At 41.0% G+C, this 17,442-nt stretch overlaps 1 protein-coding gene across 3 annotated transcripts in view; it reads right to left on the minus strand.

The window, feature by feature from the left end:
- The window catches only part of snapc3 (small nuclear RNA activating complex, polypeptide 3), a 56,029-nt gene that overhangs the window by 9,078 nt on the left and 29,509 nt on the right, over positions 1-17,442 (minus strand). For all 3 annotated transcript variants that reach the window (XM_078214165.1, XM_078214164.1, XM_078214163.1), the window contains 3 exons: positions 16,641-16,790; positions 12,510-12,592; positions 6,540-6,704 (listed from right to left, as the gene is read on the minus strand). In XM_078214165.1, the coding sequence (XP_078070291.1) occupies positions 6,540-6,704; positions 12,510-12,592; positions 16,641-16,790 (398 nt within the window). The remainder of the gene's footprint in view (positions 1-6,539; positions 6,705-12,509; positions 12,593-16,640; positions 16,791-17,442) is intronic.

The raw sequence follows: 17,442 nt of genomic DNA on the forward strand, positions 1-17,442 counted from the left end.
AGAATTGCTTTATCCTGTATACTGCTTTCAGTAGTTCAAGCATTTCTATTCTAACGTCCCCAATATGAAGGCTGGGGGATTGGCTATCGTTCAGATGACAAGTAGTATCAAAAGAACTGAAAGGGTTAATAATCTCAAATTTAAAAATCACATAAGCTGCAAAACTCAGTCACACAGGGAAAACTCTGAGAAAACCACAGGTCTTGATTAAAGCAGACCCAAATAAGAGTCAAGGACCATATAACTCCATTGCAAGCCCTCAGTCACACAGCATACACACAAAATCAAATCAAATCAAAACTATACCATTACATGATACATTATGTAATCCCAATTGTTAATTGTGAGTGGATATAGATAACTCTGTACACCTCTGATTGATAAATGCTAATTAATTGACTGTGAGATGTTATATCCAGTGCTTTCTGCTATACCACCAGCAGGCCGATTTATTTCTTCGTCTGGTCACTTGAAGGGAATAAAGTCTGTAAGCAGTTGGACATCAAACAGCCCCACAGCAAGAACAGAAGGGAAGCTAATACCTTGGAGTAGGGCATATAGATTGGCAAACACTCAAATGCAATATGGAGAACTATACTGTCAGAAAAACTGTTCTGCAAATGAGAGATTACACATTGGTCCTGTCTGTTCCTGCGAACATTATTGATACTATAGCAAAAGGAAAGGCAGGGGGACCTTTTCTACTGTCTGGCCAACATAATTTTCTCAATCAATAATACCAAGAGACCCAGAAACTCAATGATAGCCAACACCTCAGAACTCATAAGTTATGAAAGTACATTTTTTGACAAACTGTAACACATTCTACTACTCAGATCCTTGAACAGTGAAGCAAAAAATGGATCCCCAATGCCACTGGCTCTGTGTAGACCTCACCATTCCTATTTAATTCTACACCAACAGCACAAGGTCTATGAATCTGGGGTATATAGAATCAAAGAATAGAATCATAGAATCCCTACAGAGCAGAAGGTGGCCATTCATCCCATTGAGTCTGCACTGACCACAATCCCAGCCAGGCCCTATTTCTGTAACCCCCACATATTTACCCTGCTAATCCCCTGAAATTAGGGTCAATTTAGCATGGCCAATCAACCTAATCCGCAAATCTTTGAACTGTGGGAGGAAACCAGAGCACCTGGAGGAAACCCATGCAGACAAAGGGAGAATATGCAAACTCCACACAGACAGTGAGCCGAGGCCAGAATTGAACCCAGATCCCTGGCGCTGTGAGGCAGCAATGCTAACCACTGTGCCGCCATACGGCTTCATTTTAGTGAATACCTTAAACTCATGTACTACAACGTATAAAAGTATGGATGTTTTTCATGCAAGTTAAGTATTCTAAATCTTTAGAATGAAAATGCAATAATTCCATTGAAAATAAATTTAATGTGATATTGAAACAACTTTACTAGGAGATTCCAAAACAAAATGAGAGAAAAATAATTTTTAAAAAAACATTTTGTAATTGGATTTGTTAGATTTGTAGCTCAGCTGCACCAAAATAATTTTGTATTATTTCACTAGATTTGTCTTCTCTCCTTACCCTTAAGTAGAATTAACTATATAGTATATTGGAACAAGAAGCAATTTAAATCGTAGGTATTATTTTGTGCTGTAGTTTTTCTATGTTTCTATCATGGGACTTAATAGGATAGAGGGTTATAGGTAGGCCTAAAAGGTAGGGATATGTTCGGCACAACTTGTGGGGCCGAAGGGCCTGTTTTGTGCTATAGTTTTCCTATGTTTCTATTTCATTCCCCAAATCTAATTAAACTCCAACTGACACCCGAAAAATATCAGCATTACTAACTCAGAAAGTCCGCATCTAGCATCAGCAACAAGTCAGTCTTGAAGCAAAATTATCTTCACCTTGGTTTCTGGCAAATTCCCTAGGGTTTATTAAACACTTCTACTTGCTGCAGATCTCTCAATGCTGCTACCTACTTAGCAGTGTTATCCATCCTTATTTTAAAACACTGGTCCCATGTCAGTCCCAGACCTCGACCCAGTTAAAGCAGGTAACGCTTCTGTGAACATTCTACTCCAAGGCAAAATAGTATCCCTACCTCTTGTATGCAATGCAGGGGATTGCTGCATTGCCTAGAGAAACACAGGTTCACATTTTGATAATCTTGGTGCAATTTACATCCAAAATAACACTAGTTATGGCAAGTTTATTCCCCCTGAAGTTTCCACTCATATCAGTAGATATAAAATCCAACATGAATCAACTCAATTGGGTATTTTAGAACAGAATTTTAAAAAGACTTCAAAAAAATTCCTCGCTATCTTTAAGAGTGATAACCTGTAATTTAATTGCTACAGCTGAAAATAGGTTGCCACAAAAAAACATTTTAATCAATGCCTAATCGACCAGTCACTAGTAACTTGAAAATGACAAGAAAATCTATACAGAACTATTTACTAATTATATTAGTTTACTAGTTATAGTAACATACAAAATGGAGTAGGCAAATCGGCCCTTTAACCCTGCTCTGCTATTCAATAAGATCATTGCTGATCTGATTGTGGCTTTAACTCCATTTTCCTGTCTGCCCCCCGCCACCCCCCCCCCCCCCCCCCATTAACCTCCACTACTTTATCAAAAATCTAACTCGATCTTGAACATATTCAATGACCCAGCCTACACTGTTCACTGTGGAAGAAAATTCCAAACACAAATCACCCTCCAAAAGGAGGAATTCCTCCTCATCAAAACAAAATTTGCCCTTGAAACTTCACGATCTTCTGCGCTAGTTTGACTGATTCTGGATGAATTGTGCAAAAATAAGCACAACCGAGCAGAAACTCCCGCTGAAACATTAAAGAGCCCCACTTGTAATAACAGATGGGTTACGTCTGTCTTGTGAACTGTACATTTTTCCTCACTGAATTGATTTGGTCATTGCATTTTTTTGGAATCTTGTCGACAAAATAGTTAGTGCCGACATAAGAACATAATAAGAACATAAGAACTAGGAGCAGAAGTGGGCCATCTGGCCCCTCAAGCCTGCTCCGCCATTCAATAAGTTCATGGCTAATCTTTTCGTGGACTCAGCTCTACTTACCCGCCCACTCACCATAACCCTTATTTCCTTAACTGTTCAAAAATTTATCTATCCTTACCTTAAAAACATTCAATGAGGCCCTATAGTTACCTGCCTTTTGTCTACCTCCTTTTTTAAACAGTTGCGTCACATTTGCTGTTTTCCAATCTGTGGGAACCACCCCAGAGTCCAGCGAATTTACCACTAGTGCATTTGCTATTTCCCCCACCATCTCTTTTAGCACCTTGGGATGCATTCCATTGGGGCTAGGAAACTTGTCTATCTTTAGCCCCATTAGCTTGCCCAACACTACCTCATTCATGATAATGATAGTTTCTAGGTCCTCACCTGCCATTGCCTTCCACTGTGAAGACCGACACAAAATACCTGTTCAATGCCTCAGCCATTTTCTCATTTCCAATTATGACATCCCCCTTCTCATCCTCTAACGGACCAATGTTTACTTTAGCCACTCTTTTTCAGTTTATATATTTGTAGAAACTTTTATATTCTGAGCTAGTTTAATCTCATAATCTATCTTATTTTTCTTTATAGCTTTTTCCGTGGCTTTTTGCTGATCGTTAACGGTTTCACAATCCTCTAGTTTCCCACTAATCTTTGCCACTTTGTATGCATTTTCTTTCAATTTGATACCATCCTTTATTTCCTTAGATACCCATGGCTGATTATCTCTTTTTCTACAGTCCTTCCTTGTCACTGATATATACTTTTGCTGAGCACTGTGAAAAATTGCTTTGAAAGTCCTCTAATGTTCCTCAATTGTCCCACCATAAAGCCTTTACTCCCAGTCTACCTTAGCCAACTTCTCCCTCATGCCAATGTAGTCTCCTTTGTTTAAGCACAAGACACTGGTATTGGATTTTACCTTCTCACACTCCATCTGTATTTTAAATTCAACCATACTGTGATTGCTTCTTTGGAGAGGATCCCTAACTGTAAGACATTGATTATTCCTGTTTCATTACACAGGACCAGATCTAGGAAAGCTTGTTCCCTTGTAGGTTTCATTACATACTGTTCAAGGAAGCTATCACGGATACATTCTATGAACTCCTCCTCAAGGCTGCCTTGACTGACCTGGTTTGACCAATTGACATGTAGATTAAAATCCCCCATGATAATTGCTGTACCAGTTTTACATGCATCAGTTATTTCTTTGTTTATTTCTCGCCCCACCATGATGTCATTATTTGGTGGCCTATAGACTATGTCTATCAATGACTTTTGCTCCTTACTATTTCTAATTTCCACCCAAATGGATTCAACCTTTTTTTTTCCATAGAACCTACATCATCTCACTCCTGCCCTGATGTCATCCTTAAATATCAGAGCTACACCACCTCCCTTACTTTCTTGTCTGTCCCTCCGAACAGTCTGATATCCCTGGATATTTAACTCCCTGTCGTGACCATCCTGCAACCATGTCTCTGTAATGGCCACCAAATCATACTCATTCGCAATGATTTGTGCTGTCAACTCATTTACCTTGTTTCCAATGCTACGAGCATTCAGATAAAGTGGCCTTATGCTAGTTTTTGTACCTTCTTTTTGAATTCTAACATCTCCTGAGTTCTCCTTCCTTTTAACAGTGAATTACTTTACTGCACTTCAACATAATGCGTCATCTCTGAAGTTTTTCCAAGGCATTTCTCAAAGCACAATATGAGCCTTTCTTCTTCCTAACTGCTAGGTCAACCATTGACTGATATTAATTGTATTCTCGGGATATAGATAGTCCAAATTATGTTTACAGCTAAACAGGATGCACGGTTCAAATGATAGGAAGGATTGAACAAATAAAAAGGCAACGTGATCTTAAAAAAATCAATGGCCTCTTTCAGAAGAACTGTGAAATAAAGCCAACAATCTTAGAAATCATAGAAACCCTACAGTACAGAAAGAGGCCATTCGGCCCATCGAGTTTGCACTGACCACAATCCCACCCAGGCCCTACCCCCATATCCCTACATATTTTACCCGCTAATCCCTCTAATCTACGCATCCCAGGACACTAAGGGGCAATTTTAGCATGGCCAATCAACCTAACCCGCACATCTTTGGACTATGGGAGGAAACCGGAGCACCCGGACGAAACCCACGCAGACACGAGGAGAATGTGCAAACTCCACACAGACAGTGACCCAAGCCGGGAATCGAACCGAGGTCCCTGGAGCTGTGAAGCAGCAGTGCTAACCACTGTGCTACCGTGCCACCCCACGGTAATCTTGTCGTTAAGTTTTGTGAAAGACAAACAAAAATGTTAAGATAGTCAGCATAAATTCTTCCATGTGGTCCTGATGGTTTGGAGAGTTTATCCACTGAGCAATTCAACATACTGACCAGGAACATCCCAGGTTTTATTCTCAACGTGCAGAGCTAATCTGATCTCATCTGATTGTGCCCCTCAATTAAGGAGGGAAATAGACCAGGCCCTGCTCTTGAAATCTAACCAATTACCCCTGCAAGGAGCAAATACACGTGGATGTCAGGTGAGGAAAGAATCAAGTCTCCCCAACAATATTTAGTACCGATACTCAAGTTTGAAAACAATGAATACGTAGGGTGCTGGAGGATCGATAGCACCTCTGGAATCCAATCAATTTCAGGTTGCAAGAGAATAGGAGAAGGGCAGAAAAGAAAAGACTTCTCTAAACACAATCATCTCTTTTTATAAAAACCCATTTCGGGATTGAACTATTCCTGAAATTCAATGTTGGATTGTTGAGAAGAGTAAATTATTTCATTTCTCACAATATAATAACCAAACTAGAGAAATGTTAATTCATCAACAGACAGAAAATAAGTAGCATCCAATTAAATAAAAATAGCTGCTGCAGTAATCACCATGAACCAAGCTAGCAAAATAGAGTTTATCTATATATGACCAAAACACTATAGACATGTTTCTGCCTTAAAAAAATTATCATGGCTGTGGCATATTTCATTTGGTGTCTCGCTAGTTGCTTATACAGGCCAAGGGAGCATAATCACTCTGACATAAGCAACCTTTTTCTTTAAATATAGCAATCAAACTCAATTTGGAACCAGTTCATGCCTATTGTTACATGTTCTGACCAGTAACCTGCATTCAAATTGAGACAACAAAAAGTAATTATAAATACAAATACAAGTACTCAGCTTAGCTAAATAGCAGCATTAATTTTCTGTCTCATTTCCAATAAACTGAAGCAAAAGAGTTAAATACTGTGATGCCATCCAAAAGGGAAAATAACCTGAGGTAGAAGAGTGCTTTGGAGCTTCAGTTGGTTAATAACTATTCTTGTGAGTATCCAAGCTAATTCTGTAACTCACTTCATGAATTTTATCGATCTTTAAATTTCTTTCTGCAGAACAGTATGTAAAGACAGCACAAATAACCCTTTGTGCTCTGAAGTTACTAGTGTTTTTTCAGAACAATTCTGTGCCCAAAATTTATGAATTTACCTGATATCTGTGATGATGATGACATGTTCACAGTCACCCTGATGACAATATAAGTAAGGATAGCCAACTTTAATGCACATATCATTGAATATGTAGTCCTCCATTTTAGCTGCACTAAATTTTCCACAACCTCGATCATGTGATTCTGCCCATTCAATAATGGTCCTAAAAAGACAGTAAAGAGAGATAATCTTATAGAGCAAAACAGATTGCAAAAGCATAAAGATACAAATGTAGTTGACTATGCAAATTGAGGAAGTGGTATGTAGGTAATTAAGTTAAGCTAATTTGTACATTATTCAATATCCATTATGCTTGTTAGAATGACAACCATTCATTAACACACAGGTCTAGTGAATTACGAGAGGAGGATATGAAACTGGATAGTGGCACTGTTCTGGTATCATGGCCAACGTACCCCTCAACCAACTGCAATAAAAATAAATAGAAATTGACATTTGTGGTACAGCTGTGGCTTTTCTGTGCATAAAAGCTAAACAAATGCTTGTATAGTGGAAATTATTTCCCTGTGATTAGCACAAGAGCAAAATGGATTTGACTGCTGATATGAAATACAAGTCACTTGGAACTACAACATCTTGATTGCTGCCTCAAGTTATAGTCATTGTTACTTTTTATTATGCATTCCCCCCCTCCCCCCTGGAGCTTCTTGTTAAATATGATTTCTGTTAAATACGATTTCAATTAAGAAACTTCCTTAGCCAAAATAAATCTTGAATTTGTTGGGGATTATTTGATTTGATGTATATCTACATAGCTGGACAACATTTCTGCAGCCACAAAGCACTCAACCACACTTGCATCTCTGCCTTTGATACCCCAAACCTCATTCAAAGAATTACTCTCTCTCACTCTGGTTCCTTTCCAGGGTGTACATCCCTTATTTCTGTTCCCGTAAGTGCAAGGGATATAGACTTTAATAGATAAGGCAAATAACCGATTTAGCCATTCGCTACCAGATCTGGCTAGACCATAAAGTACCTTTAAGATCCTGCTTTTCATTGCCCAAGATACTCACTATTACAGGGTCACCCTGGAATACAAAGGCAATCTCGTGCTTCCTTTCACGATGGCAAAGCGTCGTCTTAAACTCCTCTCTCTCTCGTTTTCACCCTCATCAACAATGGTAAGGAGTTCATGGACTTGCTTGTCACTAAATTTGAGACCATCCGATCTGCTGCCTCTAAATTAGCTCACTTCCCCAAGCTCACCAAGCCAAACTTCCTCTATGCTTCTCCCGTTCTTAGCCTCATGTTAACATCTTTCGCCAGCTTCCCTTCTATCCCATAAAGGGTGCGTATCTACACCCATAAAGGGTGTAGATACACAGAGGGATCTGGGTGTGCAAGTCCACAGATCCTTGAAGGTGACGTCAGATGTGGAGAAGGTAGCGAAGAAGGCATATGGTATGCTTGCCTTTATAGGACGGGGCATAGAGTATAAAAGTTGGGGTCTGATGCTGCGGTTGTATAGAACGTTGGTTCGGCCAAATTTGGAATACTGCGCCCAGTTCTAGTCGCCACACTACCAGAAGGACGTGGAGGCTTTAGAGAGAGTGCAGAGAAGGTTTACCAGGATGTTGCCTGGTATGGAAGGGCTTAGTTATGAGGAGAGATTGGGTAAACTGGGGTTGTTCTCACTGGAAAGACGGAGGATGAGGGGTGACCTAATAGAGGTGTATAAGATTATGAAAGGCATAGATAGGGTGAATGGTGGGAAGCTTTTTCCCAGGTCGGTGGTGACGTTCATGAGGGGTCATAGGTTCAAGGTGAGGGGGGGTGGTTTAACACGGATATCAGAAGGACGTATTTTACACAGAGGGTGGTGGGGGCCTGGAATGCGCTGCCGGGCAAGGTGGAGGAGGTGCACACACTGGGAACGTTTAAGACTTATCTAGATAGCCACATGAACAGAGTGGGAATGGAGGGATACAAAAGAATGGTCTAGTTTGGACCAGGGAGCGGCACGGGCTTTGAGGGCCGAAGGGCCTGTTCCTGTGCTGTATTGTTCTTTGTTCTTAAATATTCACACCAAACCAAGGCTGCTTATGTTCATCTGTAAAGTTATCAAAGTCCATCTCTGCATCAACTCATCTGTTGCTGAAAGCCATGGCATCAAGACTTGACTTAATGCCATGCTTATTATTTGCTTACTAGCGATAGGCAGCATGGTTTTGTGAAAGGGAGGTCATGTTTCAAACTTGATTGAGTTCTTTGAGGAAGTGACAAGAAAAATTGACCTGGACAGGGCAGTGGATGGTGTATACATAGCTGATTCAGAGGCGAAGTCATATGGGATCCGAGGTGAACTGGTAAAATGGATACAAAACTGGCTTGGGCATAGAAGTCATGATGTGGAGATGCCAGCTTTGGACTGGGGTAAACACAGTAAGAAGTTTAACAACACCAGGTTAAAGTCCAACATGTTTATTTGGTAGCAAAAGCCACAAGCTTTCGGAGCCTTAAGCTCCTTCTTCAGACGAGTGGGAATTCTGTTCACAAACGGCATATAAAGACACAAACTCAATTTGCAGAATAATGGTTGGAATGCGAATACTTACAGCTAATCAAATCTCAAAGGTACAAACAATGTGAGTGCAGAGAACATTAAGACAGGTTAAAGAGATGTGTATTGTCTCCAGACAGGACAGCCAGTGAGACTCTGCAAGTCCAGGCAAGCTGTGGGGATTACAGATAGTGTGACATGAACCCAATATCCCGGGTGAGGCCATCCTCATGTGTGCGGAACTTGGCTATCAGTTTCTGCTCAGCAACTCTGCGCCGTCGTCTGTCGTGAGGTCCGCCTTAGAGAACGCTTACCCGAATATCAGAGGCCGAATGCCCGTGACCGCTGAAGTGCTCCCCAACAGGAAGAGAGCCGTCTTGCCTGGTGATTGTCAAGCGGTGTTCATTCATTCGTTGTCGCAGCGTCTGCATAGTTTCCCCAATGTACCATGCCTTGGGACATCCTTTCCTGCAGCGTATCAGGTAGACAACTTTGGTCGAATTGCAAGAGTATGTACCGTGTACCTGGTGGATGGTGTTCTCACGTGAGATGAAGGCATCTGTGTCGATGATCCGGCACGTCTTGCAGAGGTTGCTGTGGCAGGGTGTGTGGTGTGGTGGTCACTGTTCTCCTGAAGGCTGGGTAGTTTGCTGCGGACAATGACATTGATGTCATTGATGAAGACGAACATCTCGCCAAGGCCATCCCCACACCCCCACTTCTTGCCTTCAAACAACCGCACAACCTCAAACAGACCATTGTCCGCAGCAAACTACCCAGCCTTCAGGAGAACAGTGACCACGACACCACACAACCCTGCCACAGCAACCTCTGCAAGACGTGCCGGATCATCGACACAGATGCCATCATCTCACGTGAGAACACCATCCACCAGGTACACGGTACATACTCTTGCAACTCAGCCAACGTTGTCTACCTGATAGGCTGCAGGAAAGGATGTCCCGAGGCATGGTACATTGGGGAAACCATGCAGACGCTGCGACAACGGATGAATGAACACCGCTCGACAATCACCAGGCAAGACGGTTCTCTTACTGTTGGGGAGCACTTCAACGGACACAGGCATTCGGCCTCTGATATTCGGGTAAGCGTTCTCCAAGGCGGCCTTCACGACACACGACGGCGCAGAGTCGCTGAGCAGAAACTGATAGCCAAGTTCCGCACACATGAGGACGGCCTCAACCGGGATATTGGGTTCATGTCACACTATCTGTAACCCCCACAACTTGCCTGGACCTGCAGAGTCTCACTGGCTGTCCTGTCTGGAGACAATACACATCTCTTTAACTTGTCTTAATGCTCTCTCCACTCACATTGTTTGTACCTTTAAGACTTGATTAACTGTAAGTATTCGCATTCCAACAATTATTCTGTAAATTGAGTCTGTGTCTTTATATGCCCTGTTTGTGAACAGAATTCCCACTCACCTGAAGAAGGAGCTTAAGGCTCCGAAAGCTTGTGGCTTTTGCTACCAAATAAACCTGTTGGACTTTAACCTGGTGTTGTTAAACTTCTTATTGGGCATAGAAAGCAGAGAGTAGCAGTGGAAGGGTACTTTTTTTAACTTGAGGTCTGTGACAAGCGGTGTTCCACAAGGATCAGTGCTGGGGCCTCTATTGTTTGTGTGTGTATATATAAAAATAAATGATTTGGAGGAAAATGTAGGTGGTCTGATTAGTAAATTTGCAGATGATACAAAAGTTGGGGGAGTAGTGGATAGTGAGGAAGATTGTCAGAGAGTACAGCAGGATATAAATTGGCTGGGCCGAAAGATGGCAAATGGAATTTAATCCCGACAAATGTGAGGTGATGAGATTTGGAAGGTCTACTGCAGAACGAAAGTATACAATAAATAAGAACATAGGAACTAGGAGCAGGAGTAGGCCATCTGGCCCCTCGAGCCTGCTCCGTCATTCAACAGGATCATGGCTGATCTTTTATGGATTCAGCTCCACTTACCCGCCCACTCACCATAACCCTCAATTCCTTTACTGTTCAAAAATTTATCTATCCTTGCCTTAAAAGCATTCAATGAGGTAGCCTCAACTGCTTCACTGGGCAGGGAATTCCATAAATGGTAGAGCCCTTAGAAATATTAGTATACAGAGATCTTGGCATGCAGATCCACAGTTCCCTGAAGGTGGCAACTCAGGTGGACAAAGTGGTCAAGAAGGTGTATGGCATGCTGGCCTTCATCAGTCGGGCGTTGAATATAGAAATTGGAAAATCACATTGCAGCTGTATAAGACTTTGGTTCGGCCACATTTGGAGTATTGTGTACAATTCTGGTCGCCACACTACTGGAAGGATGTTGATCCATTGGAAAGGGTGCAGAAGAGATTTGCCAGGATGTTGCCTGGTTTGGAGAATATGGACTATGAAGAAAGGTTGAACAAACTTGGGTTGCTTTCATTGGAGCATGGGAGAATGAGAGGGGACATGATAGAGGTTTACAAGATTATGACAGGCTTGGATAGAGTGGTTGGTCAGAGTCTTTTTCCCAGGGTCGAAGGGTCAATTACTTGGGGGCATAGGTTGAAAGTGAGAGGGGGAAAGTTTAAAAGAGATGTAACGGGCTAGTTTTTCATAGAGGGTGGTCAATGCCTGAAATGTGCTGCTGGAGGAGTGGTGGAAGCAGATTCTATAACCAACTTTCAAGAGGCATCTGGATAAATACCCGAATTGGCAGGAAAGAGAGGGATATGGATCACGGAGAGGCAAGAAAATATTAGATTAGAGGCGCATCTGTGTCAGCACAGACTTGGTGGGCGAAGGGCTTGTTCCTGTGTTTTATTGTTCTTTGACTATTCCAGTGGACTCCCGGCTGGTCTCTCATGTTCTATCCTCTACAAACTTGAGGTCATCCAAAACTCTATTACCCAATACCCAATGTGCACCAAGTCCAATTTAATCATGACCCTTATGCTCACTGACCCATATTTATTCCTGTTCTGCAAGGACTTCAAAATCCAATGATGGCTTCACTCCTCCATATTTTTGTAATCTCCTCCAGGCTGACTACTAACCGTGATTTTTGCAATCCAATTCTGACCTTTGAGCCTCCCTGATTTTAACTATTCCATCTTTGGTGACTATACCATCAGCTGCCAAGACTCCAAGCTCAGGGCTTTGTTGCCTAAACTTCCACTTCATGGTTTCTCCCTCCTCCTTTCAGACACAGCTTAATCCCTACTTCTTTGACCAAGTTTTTCGTCATCTGTCCTAATATCTTTAGATTTGGTAAAGTGTCAAACTTAGCTTGATAAATCTCCTGTGACGTGCCTTGGGATGCTATTTTGAAGGTTGTAATGAATTCAAGGGACATATTTACATACGTCATGCATTGGATAACTTCAGCTATTGAGTCAGGAAAGGAAGTTACATAAAATGTTGTATTGGGAAATTTTATGAAAACCACTGTACCTGCTCAAATCTCTGCACTCAGAATACCTCATGTCATTATAGAAGATCCCTTCAAAGAAGAAAAAGGCCGACTTGTACAAGTCCTATAAAAAAGTTAGATTGCAATTTTTATTCATTGTGTAGTTAATTCTTGATATTAAAAAGACAAATAAACTAGATGAAACAACATGCATGAGCAATACATGGGAAAACTGATTTTAAGAGGATGAGAATGGAACGAGGAAAGTAAATGGAAACAACTTACTGACAAATCTATAAACAGAACAACATGACAAACATTAAAAATGGTGAGTAATAAAATCCACGAGAAATGTATCCCATTAAAAAGCATGACCAAACTAGCTAATAGTAAACTAGTTAGAGGGGGTTGGACAGAGGTGATGGGAAAAAACTGTTCCGGCTCGTAAAAGGATCAAGAACGAGAATTATTTTTCACACAACAAGCGGTTCAGGTCTGGAATGCACTGCCTGAAAGTGTGGTGGAGGCAGGTTCAATCAAGGCATCCAAGATGGCATTAGATGATTACTTGAAGAGAAATTATGTACAGTGGTTTGGGGAAAAAGCAGGGGAATGGCTCTCAATCTTGAAGTTCATATGGACAGCTGATGCAGATATGATGGGCCAAATGGCCTCCTTCTGCGCCGTAACAATTCTGTGATATATATGAATTAAAAAATAAGGCAATAAGGGAATACGAATTTGCCGCACAGCACCAGGGACCCAGGTTGGGTCACTGTCTGTGTGGAGCTTGCACATTCTCCCAGTGTCTGTGTGAGTTTCCTCCGGGTGTTCCGGTTTCCTCCCACAGTCAAGATATGTGGGTTAGGTTGATTGGCCATGCTAAATTGCCCCTTGGTGTCAGTGGGATTAGCTAGGGTAAACGCATGGAGTTATGGGGATAGGACCTGGGTGAATTTGTAGTCAGTGCAGACTCGATGGGCCGAATGGCCGGCTTCTGTACTGTAGGATTCTATGAACCAAAAAGGCATAAACTAAGTCCACATTCCACAAAGAGAATGACAAAACAGGATATGCAAAAGTTAAGAAACAAAACATTTAGAAAGGCAAAATGAACTATGTATATAAACAGTAACAGTAAGATATCCTACAGACAAAAATAGAATTAACCTAGGGATAGGGCCACTAATGAATGCACACAATAAACTCAGGTAATGACAGTAAAATGACAGAAATATTGCATTCTTTGCCTCTATTTACTTGGGCGATTAAAATAGCAGATATAACATTAGAAGAGATTGATATGGGTACTTTTACAATACTGGTATACGTGCCAAATACTGGTATATGTGCCAAAGATGATCAAAATTCAAATTCATTAAAACAATCAGGCAGAGATTTATCTTCAACCTCATTAGGAAACACCAAACAAATTCAGTGTCAAGTTGGCAAAAACTGCATTGTAACATTAATCAAAGAAATGTTTGAGATGTTCAGGACACCATGCAAAACCACAAAATAAACTATTATTTAATCCTAACTCATTGTAATCATCTCAATGAAAATGCTATCAAAAGGATGACCAGATACAACTTCGAAAGGGAAATAAACAGAAACAGCTGGGAAGCCACTTTCACTTCTTACCAATCCTGGTAACAGTCTTTACGCACTAGGACTTGTATCTTAGCAGTCTTTCGTGACACATCCATATAATTTTTCAGGGTTAATGACTATACGGATCAGGTTGTTTGTTTCAACTGCTGTCTAATGAGTTAACTTAATTGCATTAAATTATTTTTAAGTGTCACATATTAATGTCCATTTTTGATGTAGAGAGAAACAGGGTTAGCATTTCAAGTCCAATATGACTTTTCAGAACTGAATTGCAGTCCAACCAGGATGGAGGAATTGATGGATATGGTTCTATTGAATTTGCTTATTCTCCAAGTACAAAACTGGACTGCAAAGTTCAAACTATGCAACTGCAAGAGGGTCCAACATTATTACGTGCACATTGATTCTGTCTTCCCCAGATGTCAACTACTGCATTTCCAGCAGAAGCCATTGCACAAAAATCAGTAGTGGTTAATTCTGCCTTGTTATCTATCTAATGGGTTCTCAGTGCAGAGACCAAATCCCAGTTGTCCTAGTTGAACACAAAATTCAACACAAGACAACTTGTTCTGCAAGTGTGACCGTGAGCTTTTGGTCATGTCATTTTAATTCTCTTCTCCACTCATGTTCTGTCCTCAGCTTCCTATATTGTTTCAATGAAGCTCAAGGAACAGCACCTTATCAACAGAGTCCAAGAACTTAAGATCATATGACTTATGAAATAGGAGTAGGCAGCCATTCAGCCCCTTGAGTGTGCTCAGCTATTCAATAAGAGTGTTGTCGGTCAGTTTGCATTTTGAGTTCCACATTCCCACCTACCCTCGATAACCTTTGTTTCCGTTGCCTAAAAAAAGAGGCACACGAGCAGTTGGGAGAGAGATCACCTGAATTAGACACAGTCTGAGTGAGTATATTTGGAAATTTGGAGCAAAGTGAGAACTAAACTGGTAAATCATTTTTTCTAAATAGCCAAGTTAAAAAGTAGCTCACTCGAGTGCCAGTTAACTGTCAATGACCTGAAACCTTAATAGGGGTTGGTTACTGTAGAAACCAAGCCAGAGACTCATCTTAGCTCTCTATAAAAAGGGATTGTTTCAAGTGCATGATCAGCAAGAGGTACACAAGCAGTTGGGAGAGACATCAGCTGAGTGAGACAGTCAGAGTGAGTATATTTGGGAATTTGGAGGAAAGTGGGAATTTGGTACAGAGGGAAGAGATGCTCTTTTGCCTTCTAATTTTGTCATCTTCAGAAAGTGGTCTTGCCTGCTACAGGCTCTTCCGAAACCAATCTGTGACTCTACCTCACTTTCTTCCTTTAAGACAATCCATAAAATCCCTTTGACCAGATTTTCAGTCTTCGGCCCTAATTTCTCATGACCGGATGTCATTTTGTGTCTTAAAATGTCTCTGTGAAGTGCTTTGCGACCTTTTATTATGTTAAAGATGCAATATAAATACATGTTATATTAACTGTTAAATATACTGTTTACTAACAGGCTACATTTCTTTGAAGAGTATAATGATTTTAGTTGTTATGTAATACTGTACCGAGCCCTATGTTGACATATCAGATGATTATACGGATCAAATGTTTCTATAAAAAAGATTGGTAAACTAGTGCACAACGCAAGTTTCAAGGGTGGGTAAAGCTCAACAAAAGGCTATATACATGCAATCAACACAAGTAAAAGTGAATGTGCTGCATCACTGTTTAAACACTGCTGCTAAAATATTAGTGAGTCAGTGTGCCTTGTAAATTCTGGAAATTCATTGTAATGCTATCCTTCACTGGGAAAAACTTGATCTCTTGCTACATACACACCCATCTGAAGGCAAGCAACAAGAAGCCCGAGCAGCTGGACAATAGTAACTATCTTGTGAAAAGCAGCAAGGGATCATTCAACACTGAACTCCAGCTGATCCAAGAAATACACTTTGCCACTCAGAGATAATCAAACTGTTACTCCCTCTGCCAAACCTTTGGACAGCATCAGAGACATAAGAAATACTCTCTCAAAGATGCCAAGAAATCCTTGGGAAATGCCTGCAACAGGACTTGCAAGGCAACTTTGGTTGAAATGTGACAATATTTGACAGATGGAGATACCCAGAATTAAAGATCTTTGTTTTTGCTTTCAGATAACACGGACCTTTTTTCTTCTTACATATTCTGCTATTTTGCAACTGCTATCACAAGGTTGACCTTTATTGTGTTATTTCCATCTACTCTGGACCAAAACATCCACCGTTAATACTATAATTGGCACTCCTTCTGTCTTGTGCTACATGATATCTGTCATTTAATCTCTCCTGCCCTCCAACCTGTCACTGATCTTGTTTTATTCCACCCATCCCTCCCCCTCTTTTCATTCACATTTCTACCTCTCTCAGTTCTGAAAAAGTCAAGTTGGACTTGAAATACTTACACTGTTTCTCTCTCCACAGATGCTGTCAGACTTGCTGAATTTTCCCAACATGTTTTGTTTTTATTAAAGATTTTTCCATCAGCTTTTGTACACTGGGGCCTAGATGGATCACAATGGAACAGAAATTCATACCTTGCTAATATGTTCTGGAGCAAGATCTGGAGTGTTGCTGAATTCACCACCAATCTGAAGGTCACTGACACAAGAGATGGCATCCCTTAGCTCAGTTAGTTTCTGACTGCCCAACACAAGCAGTGTATGGTGGGGCTTCTTCTCCCTGTGCTGTCAGTGAATAATTGAAATGTTTCAGTGGCATTACAATATCTTTGAACCAAAAGATCACCATTATTTCACTAAACAAAGACAGCCCCGAATAGGCTTGCAAATTGTGTAGCTTTTAGCAAAATGGAACTGTTTCAACATTAGTGCCACCAGGTGTTTTTAAGTGCTTCAGAGCACACCGAAGGCAAGTTTATGCAGTGAATAACCAAGTTACAGAGATGAGGAACATTCTAGGTTCAGTCTCTAAATAAACTAATCTCAGCCACAGTGACAGGAAAGCATTACAATTACAGCATGAGAAAGTCCATGTTTAAAAAAGGAAATAGACAAAAGGCCAGTTAGCTTAACGTCTGTAGTTGGGAAAATGCTGGAATCCATCATTAAAGAAGAAATAGCAGGCCATCTGGATAAGAATGGTTCGAGTAAGCAGACGCAGCATGGATTCATAAGGGGAAAGTCGTGCTTGACAGACTTGTTGGATTTTTATGAAGATGTGACTAGTGCGGTTGACGGAGGGGAACCGGGTGGATGCGGTGTTTTTTGGATTTCTAAAAGGCGTTTGATCAGGTGCCTCACAAAAGGTTGCTGAAGAAGATTGGGTCACACGGAGTTGGGGGTAGGGTGTTAGCGTGGATTGGGGATTGGCTATCCG

Source organism: Mustelus asterias, chromosome 6 (assembly GCF_964213995.1).
Source record: "Mustelus asterias chromosome 6, sMusAst1.hap1.1, whole genome shotgun sequence".
NCBI classification, from domain to species: domain Eukaryota; kingdom Metazoa; phylum Chordata; class Chondrichthyes; order Carcharhiniformes; family Triakidae; genus Mustelus; species Mustelus asterias.